This window comes from Alosa pseudoharengus, unplaced genomic scaffold (genome assembly GCF_046254945.1).
Source record: "Alosa pseudoharengus isolate Yale_2024_CS ecotype anadromous, Long Island Sound unplaced genomic scaffold, YU_APseudo_1.1 YU_APseudo_1.1_scf_12, whole genome shotgun sequence".
In the NCBI taxonomy this organism is placed as follows: domain Eukaryota; kingdom Metazoa; phylum Chordata; class Actinopteri; order Clupeiformes; family Clupeidae; genus Alosa; species Alosa pseudoharengus.
The window spans coordinates 31799737-31821107 of NW_027468587.1; the positions used below are offsets into that span (position 1 = coordinate 31799737).

The following is a 21371-nucleotide window of genomic DNA, read 5'->3' on the forward strand; positions in this document are numbered from 1 at the left end:
GCGCACATGCGTATGCGTGCCTGTGTGTGTGTTTATGTGTCTGCATTCATGTGGGTGGGTGTTTGTGCATGTGTGTGTGTGTGTGTGTGTGTGCTTGCCTGTCTGAATGTGTTTATGTGTGTGTGTGCTTGCCTGTCTGTATGTGTGCGACTGTGCGTGCGTGTGTGTGTGTGTGTGTGTGTGTGCATGTGTGCACATGCGCGTGCATGTACTTTATGTGTACAAATCACAAATGAGTGGGTATGGGTTAGGTTGATGTGGGCTCTTGAGACTAACATACCATAAATATTTTGTCATCTTGGGTGCAACGGTTCAGGTAGGGCTAGTTATAGGGCTAGGTACATGTTCCCTGGTGTTTTCAGTTGATGACGGTAAAAATATATATGTATATATATTTTATATTTTAAATGACTTGTTGTCCTGATTCTTCCTGTGGATCTTAGTGGACTCTGAGGAAGCAATAATTTCATCGCTAGTTTTTCATGATTACTATTTCAATTGTTTCATATCAAAATTCACTACTTAATTATGTGTTTTATGTAGTTTGTCGAGGACTGGTTCAGACACGTCACATCCATAACGTGAAACCGTCACATCCATAACGCCAGTTTTTCCTACATAATGCATTACGAAAATGACGCATAGTGTCAAAAACACACTTTTTGTGTTCATTCAAGTCTCCTTCATGCTACATATATCATAGTTTCGGCAGTTACCTTCAAAATTCACAGAGTTTGTAGAAAACCTGTAATCTCTCACAAAAGTGTGTCCATTTCATGTCACATCCATAACGCTGATAAAATGCCTTGTATTCTTAGGATGAAATTGATTATATGAAATTTGAGGATTTCTCAGTATTCAGAGGACAGAGGTTACATTAAAAGTTATGCAAATTAATTCACTGATACTAATTTTGCCCCCACTCTAAGGCATTTTGTTTACCAATATGAGTCCAATTGTCACATCCATAACGCTGGAACTGCCCTGTAGCTTAATTTGTAGAGGTCGAAGAGAAAGCACCTGTTTGACATAGGCTACGCGTAGCCACGGGCTGGCCTACTTGTCAGTCTTGCCCGTCCGATTAGAGGGCTTTCCTATAGGCCTACGCTCATCAAAGACGCGCAAGTCAGCACTGCGCTGAGAGCTCAATAAATCAGTCAAACCGCGGCCACAGATCCGTTTATTTGACAGGTGTGATGAAATGCGTTCATATTCCACTTTTTATGTCATAAACGTTGCATGCCTATGGAAAGGTTTTGTGGTAGGATTTTCCAATGGTCAAGCTGTGCGGCTTCAATTTGTGTTTTAATTTATGCGACGCACCGATGCTGGGTTCATCAGTTTTGCGCAAGTTTAAAACGTTTAGCCGACTGCGTAATTTGTCATTTTCGTTTTATAAGTTCCAATTTTCATGTCATGAATGTAACATGCCTATGATAAGGCTTTGCAGTTGTACAATATGGTCAATCTATTGTCTCAATTGTGTTTCATGTGACGCGCGCACCGATGCTGGGTTCATGCACTTGGCCAGCCTAGAACAGGAACATTTTGGAGAGGGAATGAGAGAATGAACGCACGCAAGAAACACTTTTTTAATTAAACATAGCCTAATTTACAAAGCCATTTACAAAGACATGTTTTAATTTGGCTCCGGCCTGTAGGCCTATATAGGCTAATGATTTTTGAAAACGAACTTTATGCATTTCACATAGGCATGCAGGACAATTTGGGAGTTTTTGACTGCATGGAAACGATAATAATTAGTGTCAAGCACGGTTGTGTTTAGCCTAGGCCAACTATTTGCATTTATTTAAGTTACATCAGACGCTTGAGTGAAATCTTGACCTTATTAGTGATTGATAATAATAGCATAGGCCTATGCGCTGTGTTTAAGCAGGCCGTGAACAAAGGGTTAACGTATAGCCTACAGGTAGAAAAAAGAACAATGGTGATAATATAACGTTAGCTAAGTTAGTTTGCCTGCTAGCTAGCTTATCAGTAGGCTATACAGTCTCTCAATGGGAATTTATGTGATCTATTTACCAGTGCAATAGCTACTTTTGTCTAAATAATAGGCCTATTTACCTCTCCTTATTCAGTGTAAACTTGGAAAAAGATAAATCAGGCCTTTCACACTGTCAGTTCTTGCAGTTCATTACCGAGTAAAAAAAAACAGCTGTTCAGGTGGGCTTATAGAATTGGAACTGTATATGAAATGTTGCGCTGAGCTTACCAAAATGGCGCCCTGTCGGGCTCAGAGCGTACTTCATGCCTATGACGTAACTGATCTATCTTGCTCTGTTCTAGAATCTTTGGTGTAAACAACTAGTGCTTGTCCTCCGAGTTCGTTCTTGACTACGGTTGTTAGGGACCTGAAACCGGTCTATTGTATTGGATCAAATCTTGAAAATGGGTTGTTCAAAGGGAAACAAGGATCCTGAAATTGGATTAGATCACATAATCTATTCTTGGTTTTGATCTGGATAAAACCTTCACTTTGTGTTGTTCAAAACTTTTAAGTCGGATTGGAATAAATTTGATCCATAAAATTAAGATTTCCCTGTGCTAACCTCCACAACCCAACAGTATTCTAACAGTACTCTATAGAGTGTCCCAGTGACGCCACTTCCGTTTGCCTCCATGGGACCTATCTTTCAAAAAATTTTGAACGCCAGTCTATGGCGAAAAAGAAATTATTTTCTGGTCCTGGTTGACTTGTGCCTTGAATTACCCATATGATGTTTGTCAATTTTAAAGACAATTTTTCATGTAAAGACATTTGCAGTTTGTTTCGTAACTATTGAATTACAACATTGTGAAAGATCGTAATTCCAACGACTACAAACCCATCATGTACAGTATTTCGTAATATCTTTGTTCTAATTATGTTTCCCATTGTAATCGTGCAATTTGTAATGTTTTGCATGGACGTGCGCTGGTGTGCGTTCATGAATGATAGAAGGATGGTGCGTGCACCTGCCAATATGACTGGTGACATGCGCTCTTAAAATAGCATATGAACAACTCGCCATTGACTTCTGACCAGGTTTAGGTGGTGTATGATAGCGATTTTTAGACAACGCGCTAGGCCCCTCCCTAGGTTGTTAATTGCCACACCCCTGGGCGCAATGCTTAAAAAATAAACGTGCAAAATACCGAATTCAACTTTGAATAACGAGTATTACGCCATGCGCTGGTGACCCAAAATACAGCCCTGTGGCACATACATGAAAGTCATGTCCAGCTGGCAGCTTACTGGGGTGAGATACATTTCAAAATGTAAGAATTCTATACACTTTTTATCTTTGTATTATTTAAAAATCAATGCAAGATCTGGGTAGCCTAGACTGTCCTGAAAAAAATATAGCATGTGTAAATGGCACTTACAATGACCAGGATAAATGCTTCTAACTAAAGGTAGTGAAAATGCTCTTAAAACAGTTTAGGGTTCTAAGGGTTAATAGGACATATGAATATCATCATCATCATATTTAATATTTTGTAAAATTTCAGATCAATCAGTCAAAGCATAGAACATTTCTGGCACATTTCCTGATTGGCCAAATGGTGGCGCTATGCTAGGCATGTGAGTTACAAATGTGAATATCATCACAATCATGATATCCAATATTTTGTAAAGTTTCAGATCAATCCATCAATGCATTGAACATTTTTGCCACATTTCCTGCTTGACCAGATTGTGGTGCTATGCTAGGCATGTAGCATGGCAACAGTAGCCTATATTCCCTTGGGAGGCACTGGCAGACAAATAAATTGCATTTTTAGGTAGATAGGTAGATAGATAACATTATTAATTCCCCAGAGGAGAAACTAGTTGGACCTTTGGATTCCTAGCTCAAATATGTGGCTGTAGTGTATTAAAAGCACTGGAAACGTCAAAGAACATTATTCTGATAGATGCAGTAGTTGGCTCAAGATGACTGTACACCCTGTGCAACAGATAGACAAGCGCATCATCTGTACCTACTCCCTCCCTACAGTATATGCAAATTGAAGTGGGTCCTGTAAGGCACAGACCTGTTTCCTTAAATGCCCAAGAACTCAAAACATTTCATGATGTATGAGGTGAGAGCAATAGGTCTGAGGTCTTTTAGTGCCCTGGTATTGGGTTTCATAGGCTCTGGCACAATGCAAGATACTTTCCATATAGTTGGAATCTTAGACAGGGACAGACACAGTGTGAATAATATGTAGTGAAACACTGTGTACAGCTGATCAGCAAATACTTTAAGAACGTGTGACCCCACATGACCCATCTGGCCTTATTCACATTATGGATTTTACACAAGATGTTTTCCATATCTCAGACAGTGTGAATATCTAGTGGAGCACCAGGCACAGCTGATCAGCACATACTTTTTGACAGCTTAATAGAGAATTCCTATCCCAAGATAAGATTTTTTTTCCCTAAATGTAGTCCATCCTAAACTGAGATAAGTACTTCAGAGGAAGTTTCTGTAATGAGGCCCCAGCCCTATATTCAGAGAAAAAGAATCTTAAAGAATGCTATATCAGCTTCTGTCAATGACAAAGCTATAGTTCTGAGCTACAGCTATAGAAAGCTGATTAGAAGATAGAGTAATGTCAATTCACGTTGCCATTTACACATTTAATTGTGCAATATGTTTTCTTTTATAAATCATGATATGAATTTTGCAGTGAAGATGCCTCATAAAGACAAGAGACAAACACAGAAAGAAAGCCACTAAAGGCAGTGGATCACACACACACACACACACACACACAATAGAAATAGATTTCACCTGGGGTACAATGATATATAATGTGATTTATTGAATTTTGTTTGAATATGGGTCGCTATAATTTAAAAGATTGACCTAGGCTAAATTATGTTGACATATTATATTTTTATAAATTGTATTCTTTGAGCCCCTTTTTCAATTTGAGCACCTGCCCCTCCAAATGTCTCTGCATGGCCCTGGTGGGGATTAGTAAACCATTCATGGAACAATGTCGTCAGATAAACCCTGCTCAGGCTGTTTGTAGTTAATTTGCATTGCTTTTTTCATCTGTCAATGAGAAGATATTTTGTCTGCCATGGTACCACAGTATTCATGGTATTCATAGTATGCACCCTCTGCTAGGGTAATGCATTGAGTAAAGATGTGATGAACATACATTATCTGCATAATTAAATTAAAAATGAATGTGTAATAATCTGGGCTTTCTTTGTGACTATTTGTGTTTCACTTGTTCTCACCCTTGTTTCTAAGATACAAAAAGCCTGCCACAAAGAAAAAATATATGTTGTCACTGAGAAATGGTTTTCTATGGCTGTAGAATATCCCGTATTTTTGTTGGCTGCTTCTGAATGTGCTTGTAATGCATGGATTCACAAACAAATAGGTTAGACAAATACCGGTAACTAGAACCCAGCACTGTTTTTCTAGTTATCATCTGTCAGACGTTCATCTTTTTCTACTTCTTTGTACATGTTCCTAGAGGAAGCACCAGTGCTGCCATCTTGTGAAGAGGACTGAGACTTTCAAATGGAGTGTGGTGTGTTGCTGTCTGCGCTTGCCATCTGATGGAACATTGCCACCTGCTGGGTGGCCTGACTGAAGGAAATGTCATGATCAAAACAGAATGTCAACCTTCAACTTTAGCAAGATTTGGGAAAGATTCATAAAAGATTGGAGTCTTTTGAGTAAAGCTTGAATGGGGGTCATTAGTTAATTTTTGTTTTTTTTTATCATATTCACTGAAACCGACGCTATGCTCCGACAGAACAACATAAATCAGCCGGTTTTAAAAACAAACCCGCACTTCTACCTCCACCTAGAGCCTGTTATTTGTTTTGCAAAAATCCACAGCTCCCGGTTCTTCTGGTCCAATCAGAGCAGGGCTGTGTGAGATCTGACTGTCAATCACAGTCTGGTGCGCACTGACGAGCACAAACTCGATGAGAGGGTGCTCGGTGATAGTGGGGGAGGGGCATGAGAGTTGTAAACATTCAACATTTTGGCTAAGTCCCCTCAATCTCAGACTTGCCAACTTCAGCTTTAAAAGACTAAAATCTTTCAAGAATCTTTCCCAAATCTTGTCCAAGTTCTTTGGTGTAAGGTGGCCATAAGTTGATATACCAAATCTCATGTCTACATTATGCAACCCCCTTCTCACTGGTGAGCATCACCCAGCACAATAAAGTAGCCTAGTTACAATAGGAATACACAATCCTCCCACAGGATGCTTTTTTGGGTATACACTGAAGGTATAGGTTCAGTTTAACCTTAAACCCATGGGGTGTACTACGAATCTCGATTAGTGGGTTAGCGAGGTATGTTGCGCTCAAAGCCAGGCTATGCTGTGACACGAAAGTGGATCTGTTTTAGTGTCGCTATATCACCATGGTATCTTATGCTGTCAACCAAACCTGGTCGGGAGGAGGTTATGTGCTAAGTTATAGCTCAAATCGTGTAATCTACCGCACACTGACCAATCAATTGTCTTAAAAACAAAGTTATCTCACGTGTAGGATTCTGTCATATATCTTACAGGTGGAGCTCCGCCTCTACTAACATTTTGGATCTCGAATGCGCTTTAATAGTGCTGTGCGTGCAAATATCCCACTATGGACGTGCATACCATACAACAACTGATGACAATTGATTTATTGATGTTATAGGTTAGACACAAAAAATGGCCGCAGTGTAGATTAAGCTATCGCTCATGAATGCGGAAGTAATTGTTTTTAAATAGAGGCGGTCTTGTGCGTCTCCACGTTACACGATTGGCCAAAGTCATCCCAACACCGAGAACGCGCACAGATCTGAGCTGAAAGCCTAGTTTGACAAATATATCACATAACTGCAATCATAGTATTACTTAATGTATACCCCTGAGTCAAGGCTTTGTCAAGCCTCGATATGTCTACATAGCCTAGATATGTCTAACGTGCTTCGTAGTATACCCCACCACTGTAATGTTAATGTTATAGAGACCTTGTGCCAGTTCAAAACATAACAGGGAAAAAATAACTGTCATTCACTGCCACTTCATCTGTTGACAGATCAATTTAAGCAATAATTAACATGGATTAGATTCTAACAATTTATTGTTGATTTTTGTACATAACTTGTGGTACATAACTTCAGTTTGGCAGAACTTTGTGGCAAACACCACATTGAGATCTTTCCATTAAGTCAAAAGAGGGTTATTGTGAAATAACTCGACCCTTGACCTCGCGAAGCGATGCCCCATGCCCTCATCATGCCCATAAAGAGTGTTCTGCTACTATGATTCAATGAAATACAATCAATACATGTAATGACAATCTTAAAAGGCTAATTTGACAAATGTATAAAGTTGATCATTGTATAGTTGATAACAGTAAGAACTTGATTAATAGCCCAGGCTTTTATTTGCTTCAATCGCCAAAGTCTTTTTCCAGGCCTTTTTCCTTTCACTCAAAACTTTTGCTTGGCAAAGATGAGAAATAGTCTACTATCAAAATGATTACGGTATAAATCATTGAGTAATAGAACTCTGAAGTTCGCATACAAAAAAGAACCAAAACGGCCATCCTTGCCCATATAAGGAGATCCGGGTATTAATTGAAGCTAACTACCTATGGCAAGTTGCATTGCAAGTTAGCTCTGGGGTAGCAAAAATCAAAGTGTGCCGTCTTCACATGCCGGAGATCACAGTATCCACTCAAAGGCAGAAGACAAAAGTGTGTTCAGGAAAACGTCTGCATTCCAGACTTTTTCATCCCCACGACAGTTTAACAGGTGCGATAATTCAAAATCCCCATGCTATTTTCCCATAGGAAAAATCACCAGATACCGGACCTCAAAGATAGCAGCTTTTTTGTAGGCGAACTTCAGAGGTCTATGGACACAGTCAGACTTTATGGCCACTAAAGGTAGCGAGTCACCACTCTGTGTCGTCTCTCTTCACCATGCAATCTGAATGAATTTCAGCGTATAGTGGGTTGATTATCAGGGTGGGTGGAGGGGGAGACACACACACAGACAGAGACAGAAACACAGACACACACAGTAGACTACTTTGATTGAGTTGGGGAGAATCTAACTGATCTAACAATGTATATACCATGTCCATATTGACAGAAATTCAAACATGTAATTCTGGCTAACACTCCCTGCCTGCCTTTCATCAGTGGAAAATGTGTTTTTTAAGCAGTGCCATCTACTCTAAACATGATTTAAGCAGCATAGAACTAGCTGAAGCAGGCAATCTGGTGGGCTTCAAGAGGTTTTATACAACCAAAAAAACTGAAACCTGCCTTTATTTGTCCAAACCTGTAGCCACACCAGGCCTGTGTCTAATTGTGACTAGGTTTTTAACATACTTAAAGATGAATTTAAAATGATCTAAAAATCGAAATATTCATGACTAGACAACTCATTTTGCATGACGAGTCACATTGCAGTGATGCATGTGGCTTGAAATGGCCGTGTTAAACTGTGGGGTAAGACAAGACTTCATCAACAAGAGGCTTGTTGAGCTCAGGGTCCTGCAAGAGCAACACACAAACATAGAGTATATTAAGTAGACCAGTCAATTCAGTTCAGTTCATGCTTCTACAAATCTCAAACAATCTAATCTATTTTAGCGACTGTCAGCTAATGGTTTTGCTCTCATACCTGCACAGATGTGTCCCTCTTGCAAACAGCCTTAAATACTATGATACTGGCACTGATGGCAATGCAGAGTTGTAGAGCTGCAAAGATGATCATTATGATGCCCATTCCTTCCCACATGACCTATGGAAACACGGTACAATTATTTCTCTGAAGTGTGTGGCAAACACTGTGTGCTTTATGATACATACAGGGAGTGGCAATTCAGCTTTTTACTATACATTCATAATGCTAAAACTGCAGTGCATGCTCAAAAAGACCATTAATGGGGAAATCAACATACCTTTGATTTAGCTAGATATGTTTTGCAGATATCAACATTTCCTGATGGGGGTGGTGGTGTCCTGTCATAGTAGTTATAGTAGTCATCACATTGTCTGTAGAAGGGCCTCCATATCATGCCAACATTAATTGCATATAGAACAATGGCAGTTACAGCAAAGGCAGCACTTACAATGTTCATCAACCCAGTTATGACAACCTGTAATAAAATACAAAATCGCAAACTTATTCCTGTATTAAACAATGAAATTACAGCAAGGTCAAGCTGATCAGAGATGGTATCAATGTAACACACTGATAACAAGGTAAGTTGTGCATTTTTAATATTATGTTGATGTAAGAGAACCTTATGTTTTATATCACTTAAAACATATAGGTATTGGTAGCCATATATGTGGTATAGGTAGTCATATATGCGGTATCACAGTAGATCTAAAGAATGCTTGATTCACAAATCAAAGAAATCTTTTGTATTTTTGGCCTAGTGAATACAATTATCCTGGTCTCACATAAAACTTACCAGACAAGCACTTGGACACTTCTCTGCAAGAATACATAGCACACCACATAGAATAAACTGAAAGGGATATAAAAAGACAGGTTTTAGATTCACATCTTAACTCAGATATGAAGTGTGTGTGTGTGTGTGTGGGGGGGGTTACAATCTTCGTGACCTAATAGCCTTACCAAACCACCGAGCCAATATGAAGCCCCGGAGTCAGTGAGAACGTTATATCTCGAATATGATGCATGCAATATTGCTCCAAAGCCAATGTTTAGCAATCCAATCATGATCTGAATTGTCTGTGGATAAATAAAAAGAATAATAAAGTGTGTCATAATAATGAAATGTACAAATGCCTCAACATTAGCTGAATATTAATAATCTTAACAGTCTTAAAGTCATAAAGTTCATCTTTAAAGGACCATCCTCCAACACACAACCATCTCCAGTATATTTGAGCAGCATGCACTATGAGAAAACACCCCTTAATTTCACCCCTTATAAATCCCTTACTTTTGACATTAAACCCCTTCTACAATTACCAGTAAGTAGTTTTTAAGTAGAAACGTGCATAGATTAAGGTAGATTAAGGAGGAAAGTCTACAGAATTTACCCCTTACTTTTTCGATTTCCCCTTAACCCCCCCCCCCCCCCCCCCCTCTTAATTAAGGAATCCCTGAATTAACACCTTAAAATAAAATTAAGATATACTTAAAGTGTCCATAACTACCCCTTTATATCAACAAACAAAGGGAACCCCTGACTTGACACCTTATGTAGATTATGGGGTCACACCTTAAAATGGCATTTAAAGGTAAAATGAAGGGCCTGTTTAAATGACCACTTAACATAAATTAAGTGGTTTTGGTATGTTTTCAGGGGTAGGCCTAATTTCAGGTAAATTTGAGTTCATCACGTTTCGTAGTGAACAATATTTCCAAAGAAAGAAAAAACAATTCACCCCCAGTGCAGATTGTGTTCCTCCAAGAAGCCCCTTGAGTTTGTGAGATACAGAGCATGCTGGGCTGTAGCAGAGCGTCCCCAGTATCTGACACAGCAAAGGCCAGTTACTTTTTGGGTTGTTGTTGGTCACCGTTAAAACAGTCACCCCTTCCGCCTTGGTCATTGTCACTGACATCCTGATAATTTGGCCGAGTGGTTGAGAGAGTAGGCTAGAACAAAACAAACAAACAACATATTGCTTAGGCTATTCATTACACGTCCTTTTACATCATCCCAAATAATTAGCTTAGGCCTACTTGCCTCACGAGTATGGATGTCAATGTATGGGCTCTGTGTAGGCTAGGCTACTACTTGGAGTCGGCAAATCAGTTTCCTGTTCGTTCGTTGACATCGCTGTCAAGCACCTGAAGAGGAATGCTTCAGTTGTAGCCTACCAAAACGTGTGCTGTGCTCAGCGAAAATCCTTCCATTTTTATTTTGTGCAGCCACTGCACTGCACGTAGGCTGGAGTTTTTAAGAAAACGTGGAAGCTAAAAATCGCGTTTATAACGACTTGAAGCCGAGCAGAGTGGCACACAGTGCTCCGAGCCGAGCCGCCAACGGACATTAAGACTCGCGTAGGCCTATATTGTTAGTGCGCTCATCTTCAGGTGCTTGTTGACAGAAACAGCCAGCATAGCTGTTCATATAAAACTACACACATTGAATAAGGACAAATACAGTGAAAATCGTAGGCCAGATATAAACATCGGCCAGCCAGCCACCCATGCCCTAGAGAAAGTGAAAGTAGCCTAACAAACACGAAGTTAGATTTTGCCTACTGAGAAAGACAGTAATATAGCAACAAGTTACACCAATATAAAACATAATTATGTTACACTTACTTTATATTGCGTCAACAAATCACTCTGTGAGTTAGGTCAGACGTTTACGCCACAGAATATGATTATGGATGTTCCTGGTAATCCAGCCCCTCGATTCCAATGAGTCATTAACCATTTATTTACCTGTGATCAGGACCGTGGTAAAGTTGGTTTTATATTGGACGTTGGATATTCGAAACATTCGAAAAATCTATTTAGCACTGACTACGAGGGTCGAGTTTTTGTGTCAAACCAACTTTAATGTGTTTAAACAAGGCCTGCCTATATTACACAAAGCTTCTTTTGTCCAAAAACCCATGTTTTGATTTTATGAATTTTTTATGCTGATAAAAGATTTCAATCTATTATGCGGCTTCACCTTTTGACTTACCCATACTAAAACACACCTCCTGAACTCGCCTTACTGCTATAGTACACAAAGCTTCTTTTTCCCTAAAACCTACTCTTTGATTTTATACAATTTTTAATGTTAAATATTTCAAATCTATTATGCGGCTTGCCCTTTTGACCTACCCATGTCAAAACACATCTGGTGAACTCAGCTAACTGCCCTTCATAGTGCACAACGCTTCTTTTTTCCAGAAACTCACTCTTTGATTTTATATACATTTTTTACTTTATAAAAATGCTATAAATCTATTATGCGAATTGACCTTTTGACCTACCCATGTCAAAACACATCTGATGCACTCAGCTAACTGCCCTACATAGTACACAAAGCTTTTTTTTTTCAAAAACGCACTCTTTGATTTTATATTATTTTTTTACTATTCAAAAATGCTATAAATCTATTATGCGGCTTGACCTTTTGACCTACCCATGTCAAAACACATCTGCTGCACTCAGCTAACTGCCCTACATAATACACAAAGCTTATTTTGTCCAAAAACTTACTCTTTGATTTTATATTAATTTTTTACTATTCAAAAATGCTATAAATCTATTATGTGCCTTCACCTTTTGACCTACCCATGTCAAAACACATCTGTAAAAAAATTATATAAAATCAAAGAGTATGTTTTTGGACAAAATAAGCTTTGTGTATTATGTAGGGCAGTTAGCTGAGTGCAGCAGATGTGTTTTGACATGGGTAGGTCAAAAGGTCAAGCCGCATATAGCATTTTTTTAATAGTAAAAAATGTATATAAAATCAAAGAGTATGTTTTTGGACAAAATAAGCTTTGTGTATTATGTAGGGCAGTTAGCTGAGTGCAGCAGATGTGTTTTGACATGGGTAGGTCAAAAGGTCAAGCCGCATAATAGATTTATAGCATTTTTGAATAGTAAAAAAATAATATAAAATCAAAGAGTGCGTTTTTGAAAAAAAGAAGCTTTGTGTACTATGTAGGGCAGTTAGCTGAGTGCATCAGATGTGTTTTGACATGGGTAGGTCAAAAGGTCATTTCGCATAATAGATTTATAGCATTTTTATAAAGTAAAAAATGTATATAAAATCAAAGAGTGAGTTTCTGGAAAAAAGAAGCGTTGTGCACTATGAAGGGCAGTTAGCTGAGTGCAACAGATGTGTTTTGACATGGGTAGGTCAAAAGGTCAAGCCGCATAATAGATTTAAAGCATTTATAGCATTTTTTTTACATTAAAAATATTTATAAAATCAAAGAATGGGTTTTTGGGGAAAAGAAGCTTTGTGTACTAGAAAGGGCAGTAAGGCGAGTTCAGGAGATGTGTTTTAGTATGGGTAAGTCAAAAGGTGAAGCCGCATAATAGATCTTTTATCAGCATAAAAAATTCATAAAATCAAAACATGGGTTTTTGGACAAAAGAAGCTTTGTGTAATATAGGCAGGCCTTGTTTAAACACATTAAAGTTGGTTTGACACAAACTCGACCCTCGTAGTCAGTGCTAAATAGATTTTTCGAATGTGTCGAATATCCAACGTCCAACTTTACCACGGTGTGATAAGGTCAGGATCACGAGCAATTGTGTGCAGTGGGAATCGTGGAGGCTGTTTTGTGTCTCTCAATGTTGAAGTTTGTTACTTAATGTCATTGTCTTATCTAAAGCAGAGAGCCAGAGAGTATTTTGACCCAGAGCAAAGTATTTTTTATCATGACGCCAATTGTAAACTCTAGTGCACAAGTCTAGTGCATTATCTAAAAATTGCTATCTTACACTATCTAAAAAGCATTAGGCCTACTACGCCACTGACCAAAAAAAACTACGGCTGGTTTCCCAAAGCCTTCTTAAGTAGTTCGTAATCGTAACCACCTTAAAGCTGTACCTTAACATTTTCAGGTATTTCCTGAAAGGTACTTTACTATGGAAGCTTATTGCTGCCACACTAAAATAAATAAAAAGGCTCAGTATTATGTAATTACGTGAAAAGTTTCTTGTTATAACAATATCTTTTTCACGTTTTAACAAGATATGTATCACGTTATTACATGAAATTATCACGTTTCATGATAATGATATTTTCAACATGAAAATATCATGTTATTTCAAGATATGATTTTTTCACGTTTTTACAAGATATTTATCATGTTTTTACATTAAATTATCACGTTATTTCAAAATAATGAAACTAAACGAAACAAGGCCATGAGATCTCATGGCTGGCATAAATGATAACTAGTCGTGTCTATGAACTTGCACCCTGACTGCTATTACAGTGCTGCTTGATGAGTGTTTGTTTTTGTGCATGTGTGTATGAGTGTGTAGGCTGTGTGTGTGGTCAATTCCCAGCTGACTGAGGAGCAGCGAAGAGGGATGTGTGTGTATCGGCAGAGAGCTGCTGAAAAGGAGGCCGATAGAGAGGTTCTGTGCAGGATAGACTGCTCACACCATAGACTGTATATATATGGCTCACACAGCCTGATAGTTCTGCTTTATCTTCTTATCAACACAATAAATAAAACTTTCGCTAACTTGACGCAAGAGGGAGAAAGGGCTTTGATAAATATGCAAATCTTCACGCAATGTGGGTGAATGTATAGACCGCTCTGGCTCGGTAGCCTGCATGTCAGGTCATTGCTGTCATTTCTAAGGCTGTGGGGAAGGGACACAGAAAGTGAGAAGTGAAGCGCTGCAGTCGCACAGTGCAGGCTGCTGGAGAGCACAGCAAATATTCAAACAGCAATAGCATGCGCTTTTTGAGATCACACTACAGTAATCCAGTCCCACTGGGAATCCTCCCGACTCTCCCGATTGCCACTCCGCTAGCCTAGGCTACTGCACACAGGTGCAGACTGGCAATACTTGGGTGTTCGCATACGCTATAGGCCTATAAATATCACCCACTGTGTTCAATAATGAGAATGTCTTGCGAGCTTAAAATAGAATTTGATTTGAGTCGTGTAAACGAGCATATCCTATTCTTGCCTCTCGTTTCGTTTAGTTTAGCGCTTTTTGAGATCACACTACAGTAATCCAGTCCCACTGGGAATCCTCCCGACTCTCCTGTTTGCCACTCCGCTAGCCTAGGCTACTGCACACAGGTGCAGACTGGCAATACTTGGGTGTTCGCATACGCTATAGGCCTATAAATATCATCCACTGTGTTCAATAATGAGAATGTCTTGCGAGCTTAAAATAGAATTTGATTTGAGTCGTGTAAACGAGCATATCCTATTCTTGCCTCTCGTTTCGTTTAGTTTCATTATCTTGAATAACGTGATAATTTCATGTAATAACGTGATATATATCTTGTAAAAACGTAAAAATATCATATCTTGAAATAACATGATATTTTCACGTTATAACGTGAAAATATCAGTATCATGAAATAACGTGATAATTTCATGTAATAACGTGATAAATATCTTGTTAAAACATGAAAAAGATATTGTTATAACAAGAAACTTTTCACGTAATTACATAATACTGAGCCTTTTTATTTCTTTTAGTGTGGCAGCAATAAGCTTCCGTACTTTACTACGAATGTCTTTCGTATGTCGTTAGTTGATAAGAGTGGTCTGGAGCACTCCAGCTGTACCAGAGAGGGTAATTCAAGGATCTTTGGCTGCACCTCAGTAGGCCTACCAATGTTTGGGCTCGCGACCATAGATATATATAATAAAGGCTAGATGTCTCGTCCGCGCTGCTGGTCAATGGAGGTCGACGTCCGCACCTCGCGGCCATCTTGCCACAGTCAGCTCGTGTTTCAATGGTGCACTGCAATGACCTGAAGGTGTCATTGTTATAGCCTGGGGGCATTGTTCTGCCAGCTGCCTGTGACAAGATGGCTGCCGGTGATGCCGTTAGGGACTCCGCCATAAGACATCTAGTGTTTATTATATATATCTATGCTCGCGACACTATTGCCGCCAGAGATATTTATTCCCCAGGATGGCACGGGAAGGTACCGCTTTTTTCGTCTCTGATAGAAGGGCTTGGGGCTCTCGCCCGATTGGTTATTTGATTTGGCCGTGAAACGTCATCTCACGTTCATGGCAAGTGGTCGGCTAGCAGCTAGTCTGTTTTGATCGTCTTTACAACAGAAGTAAACAAAGTCAATCTAGTATTTTTTTCGGTGTACTCTTCATATTCCATTTTAAAATTGTACTTCTACTCATTACTTGAGTAAGATTTTGAGCCATCTACTTTTTACTCAAGTACATTTTCCCTACAACTACATTTTCCATATCGATATACCACAAATCAGCCGTAAATCAGCAGGGGAGAGCCAAAGCATTTCCAAGAAGATACAGAGGTGCTAACTGCCTCGAAGAAAAAAATAAGTAGGCTACCTCATCTCATTAGACCATTTTCAGGCAAGGAGTTTGTTGGTCGGAAACACGATTGTGAGCATTTGCAGCATCTAGGCTATCAATAAGCAGTTGACAACTGCTCTTAGATCAACATTGGCAAAGCATTTCATTTGCAATTAAAGTTAGTTAATTCCTCCATTCTTAGATAAGGAAATTGAGAGAGAAGGGTGTAGTTAGAGTTAGGGGTAGATAGTGGGAGTAGCTGTAGGCAACCATACGCAATTATGTTTGATTGGCCCACTGAACCTGCTTTACCTAATTAAAAGAAAAGAAGTGCTGTTTACCCATATTAACTATTTTATTAACTATTTTACACTTTCCAGCACAACATACAAATATAAAAAAAAATAAAGTAACTTGTAATTTGAGTATTTTATTAACAACATACTTTTTTACTTTTACTTAAAAGTTGTATCAGCGATTTCAGGCCCAAAAAAGGCCCAAACATAAATGATCACATTCATCTAATCTTTCCTAACGATCCGCTAGCTGTCTGCCCAATGCAGGCCGTCAAAAAACCGTGTGTCTGTAGGCACCCTAGGCTCCGAGATCTGTACACAAAAACAATTGCTACCAACCAGGTTTGGCAACCCACTCATTAAAGCAAAATAAAGTGTTTCAACCAATAACCAACGAGATGCGCGTTTAGGAGAGTTTTAATTGCACGGGAGGGAGGGGGAGGGAGTAGCGAACTAGCTCTCTGTTTTGTTTAAACATCAACAAAAGTGACGTATCCCCGCTATCGCTGATACAACCTTTAAGTAAGTTTCTCAAAAAGGAGTTTTTACTTTTACTTGAGTACATTTTTAAGGGAGTAATTTACATTATCGGAAAAACCGGCCCCTAGTCTATAGCGAAAGGTGCATATGAAGCACAGCTGAAGACGCACTGTCACAAGCAGCAACTCCTCTGTAGGATAAATGTCCTTAGATTTTTTATTCAGTCAGTTGAATGTTATGGGGGTAAATGACTATGTTTTCAATGGTAACCCATTGTCAATCAATAGTGAAAGTAATTAACTGTATAACTGTTTTGTCGTTGACTATGACACCATGGTGAAGTTAGTTCACTTTGCCGCAATGAGTTCAAATAATAGACGAGTGCAGATGTGTGTTTATACTCTGCTAGGTTTTAGTAAAGCATGGTTTAGTGAAATACCTGTTCCATATGGTCTGGCGTGCAAGCAGATTCCTTCAAATGCGCCGCTGCAAAATACAGATGCGCTGTTTGAAGTTGCGCTGCTTGCTGTTAAAGGGAATGACATGTACATGTGACATGCCCAAAACACACCCATAAGTGAATATAAGACCAACCTTTTTGCACCAGGCGCCGACGTTTGATAACAAAACCCACCTCCAATGGGGACTTGACAAACCCCGAAATTTGTTTATTTGTAAATTTGTCGCCAGTGACCATGCGTTTTAGATCGCCAAGATATAGCCCTATGAAGTAGAAGAGCCTTGAGGAGCCTTTTAGGGATTCTCACCATTGCCACTGCTGAGGAACCTTTTTAGGTCAGAGAAGTTCCTTGAGGAACCTTCCATAGACGTCACTTGTCTGATGGTCTCCAAAGATTATACATAGGCCGAGCAAGATAGTTCGTGTTTATGGGCGTGAAATGGGGATCGAGACCTGTCTACATAAAGTGGCATGTCGTTGACGTATTGATGAGTGTACGTAGCAACCGGCCAACAGCAGCAGAAAAAATAACAGGCGCACACCTGATATAAGGTCGATTTTCTCTAGACTGGAATGCTCAAAACTGCTAAAAATGTGCCTGAAATGGTCAGAAGGGTTTGGGTTTGACATGAAAATGTGCCCAAAATTCACATTCCTAACTCTATAGAACCAAGAGCTTAGCATATGTGGTGGAATTCTGAGCTATGGCCATAGACTTGAATGGAACAGTCGCTGCCTCTGGTCTGCATAAAGGGCGATCTGGGTTCCCAGAAGTGGCTCCTGCTGAAATATCTTGCTCCGCCTATGTAATCTTTGGAGACAAATTGACATACACACACCAAATGTACACACACACACACATCCACACACACACACACAATTAGACACACACACAGGCACGCACATAAGCATACACAAAAGTTACAAGAGTAGGGGGTGGAATAGGAAATGGAGACAAATTGACAAGCGTGACAAGCGGGAGAGGATGAACAGGACTGAGTGACGGTCATATTTTGACATCTAGTTGAGTTGTCTGGTTTTGTATTCAGCGGTGGAAATGTTTTAGATTTGTGAACAGAGAATGAATAATTATATATATATATATATATAAAATTATATTATATATTATATATATATATAATTATATTATTACATCCATTTGAACAGTCACAAAGTTATACAAAATATTTTTTGTTGGATGTAAGGAACTAAAGGTCTGTTCTAATCCTATGACCAACCAAAGGATGCAGGGATGGATTACTGCACGGGCCTACCGGGCCCAGGCCCAGGGGCCCAAGGGGTCAGGGGGCCCTGAAGCCCAAGCCTTTGCATGGAATCATTGCCTCAATATCAACAAATCAGGATGTAGGCTATGAATCTGATTGAATTTAGTATTGGCCATCCCCAAAATGCACCAGAATACAGGAAATCACATCAAACTAATTTAAACATTTCTGGGAGAGGACCCCCAAAACCCCCCCTCCCAAATATATGACAATAAGTGAGGGGCCCTTAATACATCTGGGCCCAGGGACCCGAAAGTTCATAATCCGCCCATGAAAGGATGTATGTATACCCTATTAATGGCCTAATAAATATTACATATACAATACAATAAAAATACTTTTACTTCTGAATACTTAAATATTTTTCAAAGGAAGTACTTGTGTACTTCAACTTAAATAAAAATCTGACTTAGCAACTTTCACTTGTAGTAATATTTGAAAAGGCGTATCTATGCTTTCACTTAAGTAAAGGAATTGTGAGAGAAAGAGAGAGAGAGAGAGAGTGAGAGTTGCACAGAACTTAACCACTGTACAAAAAGTAAAGATAATTCAAATAAATGTTTGACCATAGCCCATACCAGGAGCTGCCACCAAAATATTTTGATATTCACATGATAACAAAAGTGTATCTGTAAAAATGTCTTGCGTTAATGTTCTGCACTGAGCAGACTGTTAAAGGCACACTATGGTTTTATAGCTTCATTTACCTTAATTTACCAGCTTCAGAGTCATTGGAATGGTTATATTACTTTTTTCGGGTTGAACGGTGGCCGTCTCGCTTCCCCCTAGCGCCTGTGAGCGGAAAAACCACCCTTGCAACTGTGGGCCGGCAGGCCGACGACCTCAGTGTCAGGAAGTATAACGAGTGTAACGAATTGCTTTACTGCATTCAAATACACATACACGCCAGGCACCGGCTAGAAAAAGGTAGTGATGGAGTTTCTCAGACATTCGTCATGACAGAGCAAGCGAAAAATAAGCAAAAACCGAAAAAAAACAGTAAGGAAATTGCCAATACTGCATAGTTTACCTTTAACTTAACCAAACTTAGGCAATGCAACCATAACATCAATGTAATTGGAAGCCCATAATTTTTTTTACTTTCTTTAATAGTTTGTCCAAGTTGGCCCACAATGGCTCAGCATATTAGGCAAACAAAGCTTTGCATTATTTGCTGTAAGATTGTGCTCACAACAGTATTTATTTAACAGTGTTTGAAAAAAGGGTGTGTCCAAGGAGAATCAATGATTAAACAACCTGAGAGAAAGTGGAATAGAACATTATGTCCAATATTCCAATATATGGTTTAATGTTCTGCATTTTGTCCAATATTCCAATATGTGGTTTAATGTTCTGCATTTCTCATTAGTAGGTCACTTTGATACTAAAAGTATGATTCTATGTAATGACTGTATGATATCTGTACTGTCCCTGTGTATATCTCTGTGTGACTGTATTTAGAGATAAGCGGGAACATTATGACTTTGCAGTGTTTTACTGTTCTGCATGGCTGGCACATAGTGACAATAAAGGGAGAGCTAAAGGCCCATATTCGCCAGCCTAATGTGAACCTGGAAATGTTGAGTATAGGCATACACCAAAGTTTAGAAATATAGGCCTATGGGTCCCCACGTTTAAAAAGTTTTAATATTCACGTGATAACAAAAGTAGTGTATCTAAACAGATGTTTTTTTTTAAGATTTATCTCTCTGGAACATTGAGGCTGTACCTACTTGTTTCTTCTCTATATTCACATTATAGTACATACATGTCTCCAGGACCTGGTTAGCATCTTTTTACACAGACCCAATGACATTTCTTGCCTTAATGTTCTGCACTGAGCAGACTGTTAATTTAACCAAACTTCTTTTTTGTTATTGTTATCATCTCCATCCAGGGATGGATTACTGATCAGGTCTGTCGGGGCCCTGAAGGCCAAGCTTCTGTGTGAAGTTGCTACTATGTCCTCCATCCCTGATATCTAAATGGGGCCCATCAGTCAAATAAGCAAGGGTTATGTCATGTGATATGTCTTAATAATTCCGGTAATTAGCACTTTGAGTCCCTTTTCTGGTTTGTTTTGGATGAACTAGAGTGGAGAACACCGAAATTTTGACAATGGGTCCTGTTTCGACTTTCTGACTCGTTTTGAATCGCCTTTGACTGTTTCAGAGTGGCTGGCTATGGGCATGCACAAACATGTCCTTAAAACAACCCTTAACGTTCATTTTCAAAACTGTGCAACTCACCGAGTGGTTCCTTTAATAGGACCCCTCAGCCATATATATATATTATAACATAGGTTATGTTTTGCCTCTGATATCTGAATGGGGCCCCCAAGCAAATAACACAGGTGTGATATGCTATGTGATATGTCATAATAGGGCCACCATAGGTTATGTTATTCAAGCCTGTTATCCGAATGTGGATCGCGTCTATATGCTCATAATCCGTCCATGTCTCCATCCCATCTCTTGGACTTTGAATAGAAATTGTAGCCAGAGGTGTAGCCCGGCTTCAGAATGTATAAGTCTGCATGTTGTCACCTTCCTAAAATAATGGCACAAGTCATTTTTTGACAAGAATACATTTTTTTTGCCTAAATCATCATCATTTAATTTTTGGTTGATTTTGTTTGTGTTTTCTGAAAAACCTGGAAAAAATTACTTATTCCATTATTTTAGGAAGGGGACGATGTTTCCCTATACCTCACTAAACTGTTGTAAACAACTTTTCAGCTAGGTAGATCCGCAGATTGAGGAAAAGCACGGCAACTACTGTACTGCCTCATATAGGGCAACAACTGCATGTGGTAAATATGCAACTGCATTGCGGTAAATAAAATAAATACAGTAAATGATTGTTGTTAGAATATTTACTTCGAATACCATCTT

General features: G+C 39.1%; 1 protein-coding gene across 1 annotated transcript; it reads right to left on the bottom strand.

The window, feature by feature from the left end:
* Positions 1-7078: 7078 nt before the first annotated feature.
* LOC143119384 (uncharacterized) lies at positions 7079-11391 on the bottom strand. Its single transcript, XM_076280852.1, has 7 exons — positions 11283-11391; positions 10397-10607; positions 9618-9734; positions 9451-9507; positions 8932-9129; positions 8652-8771; positions 7079-8521 (listed from the first exon to the last, which is right to left on the bottom strand). Exons 2-7 carry the CDS (start codon positions 10571-10573, stop codon positions 8465-8467), a joined length of 726 nt encoding a protein of 241 aa, XP_076136967.1. The 5' UTR covers positions 10574-10607; positions 11283-11391; the 3' UTR covers positions 7079-8464.
* Between the last annotated feature and the right edge of the window lie 9980 nt (positions 11392-21371).

Bases quoted from the DNA above. Each gene is read 5' to 3' on its own strand.
- LOC143119384 (XM_076280852.1), bottom strand. From the start codon at position 10,573: ATGTCAGTGACAATGACCAAGGCGGAAGGGGTGACTGTTTTAACGGTG. The intron at 9,508-9,617 runs GTAAGGCTATTA...TATCCCTTTCAG, and splicing joins CATATTGGCTCGGTGGTTTG to TTTATTCTATGTGGTGTGCT. The intron at 8,772-8,931 runs GTATGTTGATTT...GTGTTTCCATAG, and splicing joins CATATCTAGCTAAATCAAAG to GTCATGTGGGAAGGAATGGG.